This window comes from Streptopelia decaocto (assembly GCF_964273445.1).
Source record: "Streptopelia decaocto genome assembly, chromosome: 16".
In the NCBI taxonomy this organism is placed as follows: Eukaryota; Metazoa; Chordata; class Aves; order Columbiformes; family Columbidae; genus Streptopelia; species Streptopelia decaocto.
The window spans coordinates 5466517-5482955 of NC_138671.1; the positions used below are offsets into that span (position 1 = coordinate 5466517).

Genomic DNA, 16439 nt, shown 5'->3' on the forward strand with positions numbered 1-16439 from the left:
TGAGACAATAAGCATCTCCAAGACGTTAACATTGGCCTGAGTGGTCTGGATGGATGGACACTGTCAGCCCCAAACCCAGCAGATGTCCCAGCTGCATGCAGCCACCCTGGGTGACCATCCCTCAGCCCGTTCTTTGCCTCCTGTGTGGGGCAGCCCATGTCCCCCTCCAAGAGCAGAGGTCTGGTTGCCCCAGCAGGTCACACTGACCAGGGTGAAATGTTTTCCTGGGGGCTTGGTCCTTCCACAGGGTGGGTCTCAGGAGCCAGAGGATGGTTGCAGCAGCCGCTCTCCCTCCCCACGACACCAGCCGGCGCTGCTCGGTGGAGCCGGGGGTTGCTCTTGCCCTACCCGGGCTGAGCGGAGACTTTGAACCTTCTGGCGAGCACCTCACAGCCCGAAGGAACCTCGTCCAGCCCACGCGGCCCCGCCCGGCGCCTCCCGGCCCGAGGGGCGAGCGCTCCGGGGCGCTGGCGCCTCCCGCCGCCGGCGGGGAAGGCGGAACGGGGCGCGCCGGGCCCGCTCCTCCCGCCCCCGTCCCGCCCAGGAGGGAGGCAGCTGCCTCATTCACCCCGCTGGTGGCCGGCGTGGGCCTGGGAGAGGCTCAGCGCCACTGACGAGGCTATGGAGACGTTTTGCGGGTCCCGCTTCTGGGTAAGCAGCGCGGCCGGTGGTGCCGCCTCCTTCCCCCTTTGGATGGGGAGGTTTGCGCGGAGGGGCCGGTGGGAAGCGGGGAGCAGCCCCCTGGCTGCCGGCTGCGGGGCTTGCCCCGGGGCGGAGGAGAAGCGCCGTGTCCCGCGGGGAGTTTCCCGTGCGCGTCCCGGAGAGGTCGGTCCTGCGGCTCCAGAGGGGCTCAGCTGCACCTCGCCCCGTCCAGCCCAGCGCTGTCCCCAGCGCCGGCCGGTGCGGGGACTCCCCCTTGCCCAGCCCGGGAGCAGGAGCGGGGCCGGCAGCACCTTTCGTCCTTCCCCGTTCAGCATCTCCCGGCAAGATACGAGACTCTGCAAGGCCCTTGGTGACCCCACAAGACCCCCAGCCACGCTGCAGCTCCCACCTTCCCGCAGGAGATAGGGTGTTTGCAGCCCTCCTAACACCTGTGGTCCACCTCTGGAGTTCATAGCGATGAACACAGCTATCGCCTTCTTCTGAGGGTCCTGTTTTAGTGTGGTTGCTGCTCTTCAGAACCCCTCTGATGAGCAGGAAGGTGATCCCCATTTAGTGCTTTCCGATTGCTAAAGAGCGATGGGTTCATGGCAGCCAAGGGTGGTCAGAAGCCTCACAGGATTGCAGTGACACATGTTAGTATTTGGAGCTGCCAGCCTTTTGGAAAGGCTGATTGCAGCAGACACTGGGGTTTGTCAGCAGAAAAGTTTGGGAATTGTTGCTCTGATGGTGAAGTAAGTGCAAACTGCTGCAAGTACTTGGTGTGGTCTTTCATGCTGCGTCCCTCCCCGTGCTGGGTACGCAGACGCTTTGGAGTGTATGAAGCCATGGGGATTTGAGCATGTATGGGGAGTCTGGGACTGCCCTCCAATAAATCACAGCTTTTGCATGTGCCTTTCTCTTATATTGATTTAGCTCAACGGAGGAAAGAAAAGTAATGTCTGAAGATGAATCACTGCTAGAAAGCTATTAAAGGACATGCAAGCAATTGGCTATGAGCTCCATCTTCAGATAACTGATTATCTTTCAAAATCTGTCTCAACATTAATTTTTAAAAGAGGATTTAGGCTCCTAAGCCCCTTGGTTACATTGTGTTGTTTAGTTGTAGATTTCATTTCCAAGCACTCTGCACGCTCTCTGCTACACCAGTTGGCAGATAAGCTTGCTCAAACAAGTATTTTCATCTCTTATTTCTGCTATAAACACTTATACAGGAACAGGAACAAGCACAAACAGATCGACACTGCTCACTAGTTTATAGACTGCCTTGAGAAACATGTCTTAGTTTTCCCAAGAGAGGCTTGTAGTGCAACTACTCTTTGTAGCCAAAGGTTTTGATAGCAGTGTGTTGGTACATTGATGGGAAATGTTCAGGCAGTTTTGCTGGTTTTAAGTATTAAATAAATATGTCATTCTGTACTTTGTGGTGTATCCTGGTTTTAATATTGCCACTGCTTTTCAAAACTGAATTTGCAGGAAGTAATATAAAGGTAATCCAGAGAAGGGATTTGAGTTAATAAACGTTTATTTGCAGCATAAATTATGAAGGCATCTAAGTGTGTTTAACAAAGCATAAATAGTAATTAAGAAGTATACCTTCAGCCTTGCTTGGAGTTATAGTTCAAATGATATTAAGTCCAGCTGCTCTGAAATGTGGTAGTTTGGACTGGGAGAGGTGTGAATTTTCTGTCTGAGTCTGTGGAGGAAGATGTCTGGCATGTGTTACGAGGTTTTCCAGAAACTTCTTTTTTGTGTAATTGCTATATCCTCATACCTCAATATAAAATATTACTGAAGAATGAAAGGAGGCTGATTGAAAGAGTAGAGCAATCTTCCTTAAACAAGTGGGCAAACTACTTAATAAATGTAGACCTGTTCTGTTTCTTCAGAATGATGCGGAACTGTTTAGAGTTAGAACAACCTTCCATCTGTTTAATTATTTTTAAAAATGGTACTAAATAACTGTGTGAAGTGGAACATGGGAGCCAGTGACCAGCAGAGTGGAGTCAGTGACCAAGAGTCTTACACCCTATTTTCAGTAGCCGGTGGTATTTTCTCTGTTATCAGGGATGTATATTGTGAACTCATTTTATGAGAGATTTTGAGTGATGATCATGTAGATGACAGTTACCTTGACATGATTTGCTGTGCAAATGTGCTGTTCCATAAGCAAATGCAAGTAGAGGCTTCTTTTTGATATATTTCCACAAAAGCTGGGGCTTCTCGTGCCTCTGTACAACACTTGAAGAAGGAAAAAGAAGGTGAAAGGCAGTTCCTGGCCTGTGCACACAAACTAATGGTTTTCAGCTTTGCAGTGCAGACCAAGAACTTGATAAACTGTGAACCAGTATTAATGTTCGCTTTTTTCATCGCTCATGAGCTCAGACTCCTTCCCCATATTTTGTCAAAGGAATTCTAGATATTTTGGGGAGTTAAATGGCACACTAGTGTCAGTTTTAAAACTGTTTAGGGTGAAAGGAAACATGCTGTTCCAATTTAAACAGTTCTTTGTTTTGGAGTTTAAACCAACTATAATACTTTTCTGTTAAAAGGTGGTCAGAATCAAAACAAAACAGTTGAGAATTAACCCATGGAAATGTTTACATTGAAATTCACCGACTTTAACAGGTAATTGATTTATCGTGGGTTGTTTTTGCTTTATCAAATTGTTAAGGTTTCAACTCTTCACCCTGATGCAGGGTGGGGAATTTCTCTGGAAATGCTGGCGAGTTGGGTTTTTTGTTTGTACAGAGGCAAAATAATTTCCTGTTCTACCCATTTTAGAAATAAGAAATTAAAGAAAACACTGTAGCTCACATTAGAAATATATAAAAGCTTCTGGTTTCCAGCTACTACTTTCCCTGTTGAACATGCAATCAGCAAATCGCTAATACAAATACCAGGTATTTTGTATATAAAGAGGAACAACTGGTATGTTATTTTTTCAAAATGCAATATGAGCAATCCCTTCATCTGAATACTTAGAAACATGCTGCCTGCTTCAGTTGAGAATTTGAACCTAATTGTTAATATCTCCTAGCACCGTTCCCATGCTACATGCCTTTGGGAGGAGATGGATGCGATAGCGCATACCCACACAGGGCAATCCTTAGGCGCGACATTTACTACTGCCCGTAATTACCTCCTATTTATCATGTCGCATATTTACTGTGTGATAGTAAGTGTGCTACATAGGCGTGCCAATGAATGTGACCCACAAGCTCTGTACTTGAGGAGTAGATACTGCTGGATTAACGCTTATTTGTTGCTTGTGTTCTCCACTGTAGTAGAACCTGAGCAGTTCCTACAACAGGAGAACAAAGCGATCTCCTAGGGAGACTTTGCTGCAAAAGTGTTTTGGCCCAGGGACTAAACAGCAGGATTTTAGCAAACCAAATTCTGTTCTGGTGTAAAGACACTTGGGCTCTGGGTAAGAAGTGGCACGACAGCTGCTGGGAGGATAAAACATTAAATGCTCTGCAGTACTTGGGTGCTGTTGGGGTGACTTGGCCTTCTGGGGGGAATAGTTTTACTGTTAGAAGATCTAAAAGAAGATCTTTGGCCTACAGACAGACTGCAGTGCCTGGGCTTAAGCAGCAGATTGTGGTTTTGGTGTGTGGAGTTTGGTTTGTTTTGTTGCTTGCTTGCTTGTTTTTTTTTAAACAACATAAATAGGAAATGGGAGGGCAAGTTACAAAGTGGTTCCAATGGGAGACCAGAGCTTCTAGTCAGTTATGGATGAGACCCAGGTTTGTTCCGTTGATCCTGCTTAGCACGCAGAGCTGGGTTTTGTTGCCTGCCCTGTGTCTCGGTGCCCTGACAGAGGTTATATTTCTGTCTTTCCATCCCACGTGGAGTGTGGGCTCCTTCTTCATTCAGAGACTCTTGAGTAATTCAACAGGAAGTTGCAGCAACTTTCAAAAGTAAACAATACCTCAGTCTTGGCTTTGAGATCGTCTCGCACAAGCACCCCTTTAGCCTTTGGGTTTGCGGATATTCCTTCACCTTGAGTCATTCTGTGAAATGTTGGTAGATTTGGGCCAAAAGTCATGCTGCTCTCTGGAAATGCAACTTCATGCCCTCTTGGTTCAAAGTGCCACCAGTTTCCCTTCTGCATAATTTCCTCTTTTGCTTCATCATGTATCATGCTGAACTTTTTTTGCAGTTCATGATGACTTAGGACAACTGTAGTAAGGAGGAAATGTTTCTTTCAAGGAAGATGACAATGTACTTCTTATCAATACATTTATTTAAAAACCTACACAGCTTCTGTGTTTTGCCCCAAAATTAATAATAAAACTTTGAATCTCAATTATTCCATTATGTTTTCAACTAAATAAGTTCCAGCAGAGGAACGGTGAAGCAAAAGGTGGTAGCATGTCAATGCAAAGGAGGGATTACGCAGAAAGTTCAGTGCTTATAGATATTTAAATATGATACAGATCTCCACATAATCTTTGTTAACTGCACCCAACTTCGGATAACTGAGTCCCGCTTCTATAAATCTCCTCACAAATGATTAAATCAGATACTTGTGTTGTTTCTCATGCTAGGTTGGATAGCAAAATAAGTAACTTTAATGCGCTTTTCAGACCTCAGATCTATGAAGTTATGCTTTCTCAAAGGGTAGCTGTGCTGGTAACATCCTGAACTTAAAAACAGTTACATGCTCAAGCTCAAATTCTCCAAGATTTTAAAATTCTTGAATTTATTTGAATGCAAGCTATTGCTAAAGGATTTGGGCCTCAGATTGTCAATGTCAAGAGCAGTATAAATATTTATCATTAGATTTGGAGTATTATCCAGGACCCATTATCATTCATCTGTGTGTAAATGGCATCACAGGCTGTAGTTTAATCTGTTTGGGAGAGAAAAATTCTGAATGTGAGAGTTGTGAGCAAAACTTAATACTGGTGAAAGCTGCCGATGTCCAGGATTTATGGACACAGTGTCAATTAATGAAGCTCATGAAAACGACATTAATTTCAGTGGAATATGTGAATGTGACTGTCCATGATTTCCAAGGAAAGCGATCATTGGCATTTCCTCCAAACCAGCAGGTCCAACCAGCAGCAGCGTCCTCAGTGCAGGAGAATGGGGGCAGCTGATAAAACTGTCACCACCAACACCTGACCAGCAGGGCTGAGTCCCTTCTGGGATTCCCAGCTGCAATTCTGGAACTGCAGTAAGAAGATTATTTTAGGGGAAAAAAAAAAAGCCCAAGGGGAGAAAATATATATATATATATATATATATATATATATATATTTGTGTGTGTGTATATATATTATTTTTTGTTTGTGCACTACAGCTTTGTGGGAGATGCTTCACCAAGATCTTCAGGACACAAAAGCCTGTTTGTGTCTCCTTTCCATGTGTTTCCTGGGGCTGGGACAGTGAAACCTGAGGATGCTGTGAGACGGGACAAATGGCAGGGGGACAAGGTCCCACCTTGCTTTAATAGAGAATAAAAGCCCTGCAGAGCGACTTTGTAGCAAAATACAAGGTCATAGATGTTCTTCAGCTTTCAACACGAGTGTCACCCCCTGATCACAGCTCTGTGTTTTAGCTGAAGTGACATAGGTGGTAGATGTAGTGTCTGGGACTTGGGAATATATAAAGTTGCCTCCTGAAAAGAAATAATATCTGAAACAAAATCTGAGTCGCATGCGGAGCTCCTTAAAATAGAGCTTATTTAACTGCAATAGTTAAGAATATAAAGCATTTTGAGATGGCTCTAACCTACCTGGTTGGCAAATTGCTATGCCACTGGAGACACAATCCTTTCTACGTGTGTAGCTTTGTAACGTATTAAAATGAAGAGATTATTACTGCCTAAAATTTAATTTTGAAAAAATTCCTTGGAGAAACTTATTAAATGAGATCTTTGATTTTATTTTTTCCACTAAGCGAATGCTCCATTTGTCTCCTGATACCGCGGTGACTGTGATGGGCCATTATCCAGCCGCACGTTGTTTGGCTGGGCTGGAGGAGAGCGCAGCGGCGAGTGGCCAGAGACCTTCCCAGGGATGCGATCGGGCTTCTGTTCGCCCAGCAGCCCCGATTCGCGCTGGTGTGAGCTGGCACCTTGTCCCTGCGCTGATCTCCCAGTAGTGCCAGAGGTGAAGTCAATGTAATAAAACTTAGATCATTTACAGTAACATCACGTGCTGCTGTTGTAAAGCTTTGAATTGGAACAGAGTAAGAAATGAAGGAGGGGGAGAAGAAAAACTGCTTCACAGGAGTTGTTTCAAATGCCAAAGTCATTTAGTTCCCAAACTTTCTCAATACAGGAGTAGATTTGACACTTGTTCAATTAAAGAAGAAGCATGCTTCTCATTTCTTCCTTTGCTTTCTCTCCTTTTCCCCCTAGATGAATGACTTCTACTCCTTTCATTTGCCCTTTTTATGATGTACATTTGGAAACATGGAAAAATAAAAGGGGAAAAATCTCCACGTTCTGGAGTAAGGGAAGGTGAGAGCAGGCAAAGTGGAACAAAAATCAGTAAAAAAAACTTCAGACTTTTATGGTTTGTCTCCTTTGAAAAGCAAGGTATATCTTCTGGGGGAAATAGTGTACTACTGGAAGATCTCTCAGATGGAAAATTGTGGCCAGTGGTAACCATCATATGCAGCAACACTATTCTGTCTGCTGCTTCCACCCTCACGCCTTTTTTTCCCTGCTGTGATACAGAATTGCTACTTCTTGCTTACCTATTGTTGACCTGCAAAAGTTCACTTTCCCTGCTTAAGCCTCTTTGTGGCAAAGGGTGAAAGTTCTGGATTGTTTGGGTATTTGAAGCGTCATTACTGTAAGCTGGTTGCAACTGGGTCACTCTGGCCTTACCGCAGCTCTTTAGGCTCTGGTCTCTTCCTACCAGCACTGGCTGGGCAGATTGAGCTGCAGGGGGTTTGCACAGATCGTAGTTAAACGTGATTCATTTAGAAACAGGATCCTCCTTGGTGTTGAAAAAAAATCACGTTTTAAGCTTTAAGTTCACATCACTTAGTGCTGGATAGAAGCTGTGCATGCAATTGGGGTGGAACAATGTACCAGGACAGTTCTGCCTTTGCTCCAGTTTCTCTGATTGACATATTCCTTTTCCGTAGTCACCTGATCCCAGCTTTTCTTCATCTTTGAATTTTTTGGCCTAACAACACTGAAGGCCAACCTTGACTTCAAGAAGAAGGGAAGAGAGAATAGCTGAGAGGGTGTGGGGTGGTGTAGGAGCAGCCGTTTCCCAAACATGCTGCCTGTAGTGGCGCTTTGCAAGTTCCTCTTTCTGGTTTAGAGCCAGACTGTGGTTTTCACTCTTTTTTTCTGGATAAAAATAACTGAATTAAGTAGGTCTGCGGACTGAGAGATGAGTATGGTTTGTGCAAATTAACTCCGAGAGCGTAGCTAGAGTGTAGCGCTTGTCTGTGTTAGGTGAGCTTAGGTCAGTTCTGTGAGTGATAAACCAGGCTTAATCTTGGCATTAAAGCTCATTAGCGCCCTGAGTCTGTCCTCGCCCTCTAGCCTCCTGCCGCATTTGACTCCTTGGTGTTCCCCTAATGAGTGTCCCTGCAGCTGAAGAGTGTGACCAACCTCAGATGCTCGAGGTGACATGTCACCTTTGTATCCTGCCCTGCCAAACTCCCACACTACTGTCGTGTTAAAGGCAGCCTTGACCAGACAATAAAATCTCATTATCACTGCAGTCAATTTGTCAGTTCTAGCTGGAAAAGAAAGCTCAGCGTCCTGTACGGTGTCCTTCACTAATGTAGATATCTGTTGCAGTGTGCTTTGTAAACAGAAAAATCCTATTTCTGGTTATTAACGCTGTGGTTCATGCAGGACTATAAATGCTTACAGCCTTTCAACCGCACCTTTTTTCCAAGGAGTATTGCTATGGTCTTGCAGTGCAAAAATGTCATTATCTCTTGCCTTGCCTTAAAAGGGGGCAAAAAAAAAGGGAAGAAGAAAAAAGAGAAGGTTGTTGAGGTTGTTCGTGTAATTACCTGAAGGAATTGAGTTGTGCAGCAGTCGCTGTGGATTAATGAAGCGTGTTGCTCTTTCTGTGCTGAAGGGTGAAATTGTTCCTTTGGAAACATAAGTGAATGATCTTGCTCTGAAAAGGCCATTTGAAGCTGGGAGCCTTCTGGGGGCCTGGAGCAGAATCCTTGTTATTTGTGCCCTAAATGATTGTTAGAGTTTGGCCCAAAGACCTGCCCAGCAGGGACGGAGCAGAGGAGATGGACAGCAGCTATATATATATATATAATATATATATATATTTATACATTTGTTGTTGTGTTTTTCCTTTTTGTTTATTTGTTTTTGCCAGCCTGTGCAGGTAAAGCTCACTGGCAGGATATCTACTATAACTAGGGGCAAAAGAAGGGCAGGACAATTCTCTGCATTTAAGTTTTCACTAACAATTTCTTCTGCAAGAGACACCATTTCCATGTTTATTTACTGCAGGGAGGTGTTCTTATTTTCAGTTATTCACTTGCCTGTCTTTTAATCTTTAATCTTAAATAACACACCGACTAGTGATAACTGACACAAAATCAGCAATATGGCATGTATTAACCTTGGGTAGAATATAAATGACGTCAACGTGATGGCCTTCACCTTCCCAGCACATAAAGAAGGAATTTGTGTTTCTTTTGCTTTTCCCGATTCATTTTGTGCTATAGGAACCTGTGCTATTGGAACTTCCTATGGGAACTATAGGTGTGGGGTAAAGCCAGTGTAAGGCACTTTTATTTCAAGCTTTTCTAGTGGAGTAGGAGTTAATTTAGACTCAAAGCCAAGACCAGAACCCCAACTGGTCCTTCTCAGCAGGTTCTCTTAACATCCTTGGGGTTTGGGAAAGGGATGGACAGGAATTTCCTTGTTGCTGTTTTTCAGTCTAGCATTAGGCTTTCTGTTTGTTCGCCCTTTTCTTTGAAAGCTGTAAGGGATGATATGCAAGAAATTTAAGGTATGTTGCATTGAACTTTCATTTCCTTTGAGTACATTATCAGTTTCAAGGATGGCCTTTCCAATAGCAGTGTTCTTTTCCAGAGTGGAAAATGCTAAATATTGGAGCAGATTTAATGTTGCTCACAGTTTCCCCTGTTGAATACCTTCCCTTAAATGAAGATCGTGTATTTAAAGCTGCTCATCTAAATGTAAGTCCTAGTGCACAGATGGCCATTACTATGAGGGTTGTGTTTATCCAAAGGCTGTGGCTGGAGTGATGGGTATGACTAAGAGCTGCTGCAGGGGGCAATGTCAATTATATTCTTAACTGATCAACAGAAAGCCCCACTAATTTGTAAGTTTTAGACTCCAGGGAAGCCCTTGTCTGCTGTGAAGTTGTAACAAGCATCTCTAATTTCTTTTTTCCCATGGATGTTGGCGTTGCATTGAAGTATTATTACAGGATAAAGTAAATTGTGCGTCTGGAGGTTTGGTGCAGCAGCTGGTGTTTCTGCAGTGCCGCATTTCGCCAGCGTATTTTCATCCTCAATGAGAAGGGGACACAAGAAACATCTACACTCGCTCTGCTCACCAGGATGGAAAGGCAAAGCCAGATTAAAGCAGGAGCCTTAAATGATAGGAGTCAAATTGCTGGTGTGTCCCTCCAGCCATTGCTTCTTGTGTTTGTTCTCAAGGGTGGAGTTCCATAACTTTCCTGCTGAATTGAAGGGTATTTAGCAATATTTAACAGTGTTGGCTTGGTCAGGATAGGTTGTATTGAGACTTACCATCATGTTCTGATTCAAAATGAGTCATTTACAGTTGGAGGGGATGTTGGAATATATGCTTTCAGTGTGGTGATTTATAATGCCATAAAATGGAATTGTTAGCTCCATGAGAACGGATTCAGCTTGATAAGAAATGCAACTTTCAGATGCCCAGATTTAATAGTAATAATAACAATTAACAGCTGAGTCCCTGCTACATGGCAGTGTTAGTCCACTGGGGTCCAGCCTTAGGGAAAGCAAGTAATCTGCATGGAATTATAATACTTAAATGTTTAGGTACTGTGTCTTCTAACAGGAACCCTTCTCATTGTATTCATGGATGGAAAGGGTCTGAACTCAGAAAGTACCAATTCATTGAAAGGGAAAATTTTAACAGAAACAGGTTGGTTCCAGGAAAGGTTGTTCATCTGGTCCAGGATGGAACTGAACCTGGAAAAGCATTCCCAAGATAGCCAGTGGTCCGGTCTGTTACCTTGGACGTAGGTTTCCTCTTCAGCCCATGTCCCCATTCCCCATGTGCTGTGGAAGTGGAAGGCTCTGGCTCATCAAGTGGGTGCTGCTTCTTGTACTTTCACGTGATTTTGGCAAGGTTCCCCTTTTTTTCTCAGAGATAATCCAACCAAATCGCAGAATCTCACATGTTTTCTTTAGGACAACATTTTTGGTTTCTGGCCAGCTGTATTTATACGTTCAGAAATGCAAGTCCTTTGCCTTGTTTAAATAAGAGTTAATGAAAACCTTTAAATGGCTTGGCAGCCATACAGTCTGTGTCTTGGATACAATAGTCAGCTTGTGTTCAGTCAGAAGTTAATGGACATCTGGGGTAGTTTTGAGGTTGCTGTCAGACAGAAAGCCATTTCTGGACATTTTGGTCTTATAGGAAAGGTTTTAATTTAGAGGGCTGCCTTTTTATTTTTTTTTTAATTTCCTTCAATAACTTTTCCCTTAAACAGAGTCATTGTTGTATTCTGTGCCCACTTATTGCTATTCTGCCTCAGCTTTCCTTTTCCAGGATTTTTTTTCCAGCAAGTGAAAAGAGCACAATTGCAAACATGTTCAAGACATTGCTAAACCACATATAATTTAAAGAGGAAATTACTGTTTTGTTGAATAAATGATAGTAGATAAGCTCCTTCTTTGAAACTAAAGAGCTCCTCATCTCCAAACTACTGGAGGGCATCTCCTGCCCCAGGCAGGGGAGCTGCAGGGGAGCTTATCATATTAGAGATGCCAAAATGTTTTGATGATGAGCCAAACATGGGTGCTCTTTAAACGTTATCCTCCTTCTGGTGCCAGAGACCTGCTCGCTGGGGGAAAAGAACAGAAATAGTTTGAATGTGGGGCTGGAGTTTTGTTTGGTTTTGATCTTGTGTTTGAGTTGCATTGTAATTGCCCCTGTGCGGTTGATTTGCGGTTGGAGTTTCTTCCAGGTCTGGACAAACCTGTTGAGGTAAATGGGAATGTCTTCATTCCCCCGGCCCATGCCGAGTGCTTGTGTGATGCCAGAAAAGCCATTTATTGTATCTCTCTCAGCACTAACTCTCTGGTGTTAAAAGATGCAGTTGAGCTGCACAGCTCGTGGATTTGTGCCACCCTTCCCCACTGCCAGAGGTTTCGTTTGTGCCGGAGCTGAAGTACCGAGTGACAAAATTGTCGCAGTTCAGCCAAACCATCCTGCAACCTGCCAAGGCATTGCAGTTTCATTACACTCATGAGCTCATGTGGGCTGATGTGGTGACGCGTGTCCCTTCTGACAGGTCATCACCGAGACTGAAAGATTGTCAGTAGCTTGTGGCTCTTCAGTTCTCCTAAAATCAACCATGGCTTTCAACATTCAGTGTCTTTTGTATCAGTAAATGAAAGCAAGGCTGGAAATACTTCTGAAGAATTTGTATTCAGACTAGTCAGTCATTCACTTTAAGAGGTGGGGAGAAGTGGCTTGGCTTAACTGAAACATACTTCTGCTGAGAGCTCATTTCCAAAAATAATTAGGTACAAGTAAATGATTCTAGTGCAGAGATAAGGCATATTTGAACAACAGATATCTTAGTTTTATCATCTGCTTGTTAATGATAGTACAACAAAGCAATTTTACATTTCCTGCGAGTAAGTATTTATCTACCACATTTAAGATGACACATCAGATGGTGAAATGCAAGTTGCGAATTTCCAGTAGGTTTGATTAAAACCAAGTTCCCCTTAACTGTACTGAAATTTCTATTTTAGTTTGAACTTGCCTGTGTTTGCACGTGGTGCATTCAAATCCTTAGGTACAAGTTGCTTATATGAATTGTGGTGTCCAGGGTCGCAGATGGAAAGCGTTGCTTACAAACTTTGCAAGAAAACACATGTTCCTACATTATTTTTACCATTGTTTAGAAGAGGGAATTCATTATAATGGGAGGCATATGAGTAAGAAGGACAAAATTTTAGTCACAAATGGAGGGGGTTTTCCCAGGTCAGTTGATCTAAATCTTACCACTTTCTCCAGTGCTGGACGTTCCTGCTGGGTGAGTTCTCAAGTGGAGGGTTTTGCCTCAAGAGCTGCGTTTAGCAGTTGCGCTCCAGGCTGGGAACGCCTGAGAAATGCCGCAGTATCAGCACCGGTAACTGAGCAAAGACAGAAACACAGGGGGTTTGTCTGCTGTGGAATCCATGTCCAATTCTGAGATACGGGAGGGCAGAAGTCAGTCTTTCTCGGTTTTGCCCAGTATTTAAAACTGTACTTAGCCCTTTTACTACAGCAGATTATCCACAAGTAGTTGGGCTGTGTTTTAAGGCCATTCGCTAACTCCATCAGAATTTGGATACAACTTACTCAAGCAGATGTTCCAGCTGGCAGTGCTTCTGCCTCTCTATTAATAAATGCCTTGTCTTTTTATTTTTTGCCCAGGATTCAAATCTTTCTATACACACTGACAATCCCGACCTGACACCGTGTTTCCAGAACACCATCCTAGCGTGGATCCCTAGCATTTATCTATGGAGTGCATTACCCTTTTATCTTTTCTACCTAAAGCGCAACAAAAGAGGGTACATCGTGCTTTCCGTGCTGAACCGGTTCAAGACGGTAAGAGCTCTTTACAATATTGAGTTTGTTAGCGTTAGTTCAGTATCCACACAAGTGCTGCAGTAGGGTTTAAACAAAATCCTCTCTGATTTATGGGGGAACTGAAGAACTTGCTCAAACAACAGCGTTCATGCAGATTTCTGAGGAAGGATACCAAAGATGGCTCATCTGTAAGGAAATCCATCCTGTGAGCTCACCTTTCTGGGTAGAGAGACGAGTTGATTGCTCTGCAGAAGAGAGTTCACCCCTATGTTGAGCCAAAACTATGCTGCTTCACCCTTACTTAAGCTTTAAACCACTGTAAGCTGCAAAATAAAGACCTTAAAGTAGGCCTAGTGAGAATTTAATCTCATTGTGAAAGTAAGCACAAGAAGGTACTTTTTTCAAGCCAGTGTCCACCCAATAGCTATCTGATTTCATCTGCATTTTGTGCTTAGGAAATGACTGGTGTCAACAGCACCTCTGGTTTATAAATGAGGAGATCTAAGGGAAGTGGGCAAGTCACTGTCCATTGGCCATGAGAGAACCGGGGTTATTCCTGGAGAAAAAAATCCAGACTTCTGCTTCAGGGCTTGTCTGCCTTTAATCTGGCTGCTGCCTGTGTTTCCAATCAAAACTGAGTAGTATGAGGCAGCGGGGGAAAGGTAAATACATTATTCTTTCTACTGGTTGTGTTTGCAAAGCCCTCGGGAAGCAGCTGAGAGAAACCCTTGGTGTGAGAGCGGTGGGATGGTTCCACCAGCCTGCCCGCAGCTGATGGATGCAGCAGCATCGTTCTGCTCGCACAGCTTCATCTCACTGAGAATCCGTGAATCAGAACGGCTTTGCCAGCCCTCCGGCTGCCCCGGGGGTGAATTACCAAACGCTGTTTCTGTTTGACTGCTTTCAGCTCTTCGGTGTCCTGCTGTGGTGCGTGAGCTGGGCAGATCTCTTCTACTCTTTCCATGAGCTCCTGCAAAACCGGACGCCTCCACCCGTCTATTTTGTAACTCCATTGATTGTTGGCATCACTGTGGTTCGTACCTGTTTCTGGTTATTGTGACCAATAAGAATAACTCTTCTTTTTTAGACAGATGAAGGAGGAAAAGGGTTCCTTTGCATTCATTGCCTTGTCCTGTACTCTTTTAATGGAATTATTAGTAATTGTATTACTGAAGCAAATCTTGTGTATTGAAAAGGCTACAATTATAGATATCTCTCTCATGTAGATTCCTGCTATGGAAATTAAACTCTGTATAATTGAGAGATTGTTCCATCTCCCACTTTGTTCTCATCTGTTTCTCCAAGCTTGGGATCCAGGTGTGGGGAGAATTTGCATCTGACTTTGCCTAAACAGTGAGATATGATAGAACGGGGCTTGTGCCTTGTGTATTGGACTTTGTAAAACTGTGTCTCATATCTGGTGGTTGTTCCTCCGTTAAACGGAACCCAAATTTGCATTACCTAGCAAGACAAACAGACCCGTGGCTGTTGTATGAAAAACGAACCAGTGAAACTTGCCCATTAAGCTTTTCATTCCCTTGGTTATATTTTTTTAAAATCTTGTTTTCTAGACAAGTCACGATTGTCCATCTGGACCTGAGAAATGACAGCTCTTACATTTGTTTGAAGTGTTTAATTGTCTCTAGCTCTAGATACAAATTTTGGTTTAAAAACTGAATTCTGGAGATAAAGCTCTGAAAAAAGTAAAAACAAATGATTTTATGAAGTTATTCACTGCTTTCCTTGAATAAAGGAGGTTTTGCCATTGACTTCTGTGAAGATATGATGGGGCCTTATTTCAAAGAGGTCCTATTGTAGGTGATGATTCTAATAGCTGCCAGCTGAGAGTGTGAAGAAGGGCAGCAGTGGGCTGGGATTGTGTTCACGTGTTCCTGTCTTTACTTTTACAGCTGTTAGCTACATTGCTTATTCAATATGAAAGGCTGAGAGGAGTTCAGTCTTCTGGAGTGCTCATTATCTTCTGGTTTCTGTCTGTGCTTTGTGCCGTGGGGCCTCTCCGCTCGAAGATCATGACGACAACGGCGCAGGTAACATGCCATCCCTGTTAGCACTCGGAGAACGGGAAATGCAGCATTAATATCTGTGAAGGGAGTGAATCACCAAGTTTGGAGTCAGATCTGAGCCCAGCTTTTGCCAGACAGAAAGAGAAGTTTGGCTGTGTTGCATTGACTCAGACTTGTGCAACTTGAAGGGAACTGGGATTTCTCACACAATGTCAAAAAAGCGAATTTTGCTTAGCCCAAGGATATGCTGGAAACCTGATAGACATGCGAGCGCTGTACCAATGCTGTGCATATGTTAGAACAGAGGGGTTTTTTCTTTTGTCTCTTTTTCCTTCCCTTTTGCAGCCTCCTTTCCCTGCCGTGCTTAAGTGAAGATGGGTGCTAATTGGAGATGATGCATTTTAATATGTAACGTTGCCTTTTTGCTAGGGGAGCTTGTGCACAGCTCCATAGGCTTCTGTCAGTGCCTGATGTGCTGAGACCAGCATTTTGACTCCAACTGTGGCTGGAAAGAGGGAACAGAAAGTTGGAGGGAGAGGAAAGAAACCTGAGCTGCTATGATTCCTGTTTGAAAACATAACAACTTTCTTACTGTGGGAGAACCTGCTATGTTTTTCGCAGAGACAAATTTCACTAAGTAGGGCAAAGCAGATTGCTTCAGTGATTAGATCATCAAGGCTACGAGTGAAAAAGGATATTTGAAAAACATTAAGGTGATTGCTTCCCCTGAAATGAAATCAGTGCTGATTCTGTTTGGCGATTTTTTTTGATACTTTTTGTAACTATTAGCGGCACTATCTTTTTAGCAAGGATTTTGCCCTACCGGTCTGTTGTAAATATTCCATCGGAGACTGAATCAAACCTTAAATGACAGTCTGTGCAGAACTTCTTCAGAAAATAGCTGCAATCCTGGTGAGACCCTTTCAAACACCACTTAAAGTCAATTTAAAAACTGTAGTAGCAGT

The 16439-nt window shown here is 43.6% G+C and overlaps 1 protein-coding gene across 2 annotated transcripts in view; it reads left to right on the plus strand.

The window, feature by feature from the left end:
• The first annotated feature begins 549 nt into the window (after positions 1-549).
• Positions 550-16439, plus strand: part of ABCC3 (ATP binding cassette subfamily C member 3) — a 47667-nt gene continuing 31777 nt past the window's right edge. For both annotated transcript variants that reach the window (XR_014185521.1, XM_082067035.1), the window contains exons 1-4: positions 550-651; positions 13292-13468; positions 14358-14483; positions 15361-15498. Coding sequence is in view for 1 of the 2 variants with exons in the window: in XM_082067035.1 (XP_081923161.1) it covers positions 622-651; positions 13292-13468; positions 14358-14483; positions 15361-15498 (471 nt within the window). In the remaining variant the exon portion in view is untranslated. The remainder of the gene's footprint in view (positions 652-13291; positions 13469-14357; positions 14484-15360; positions 15499-16439) is intronic.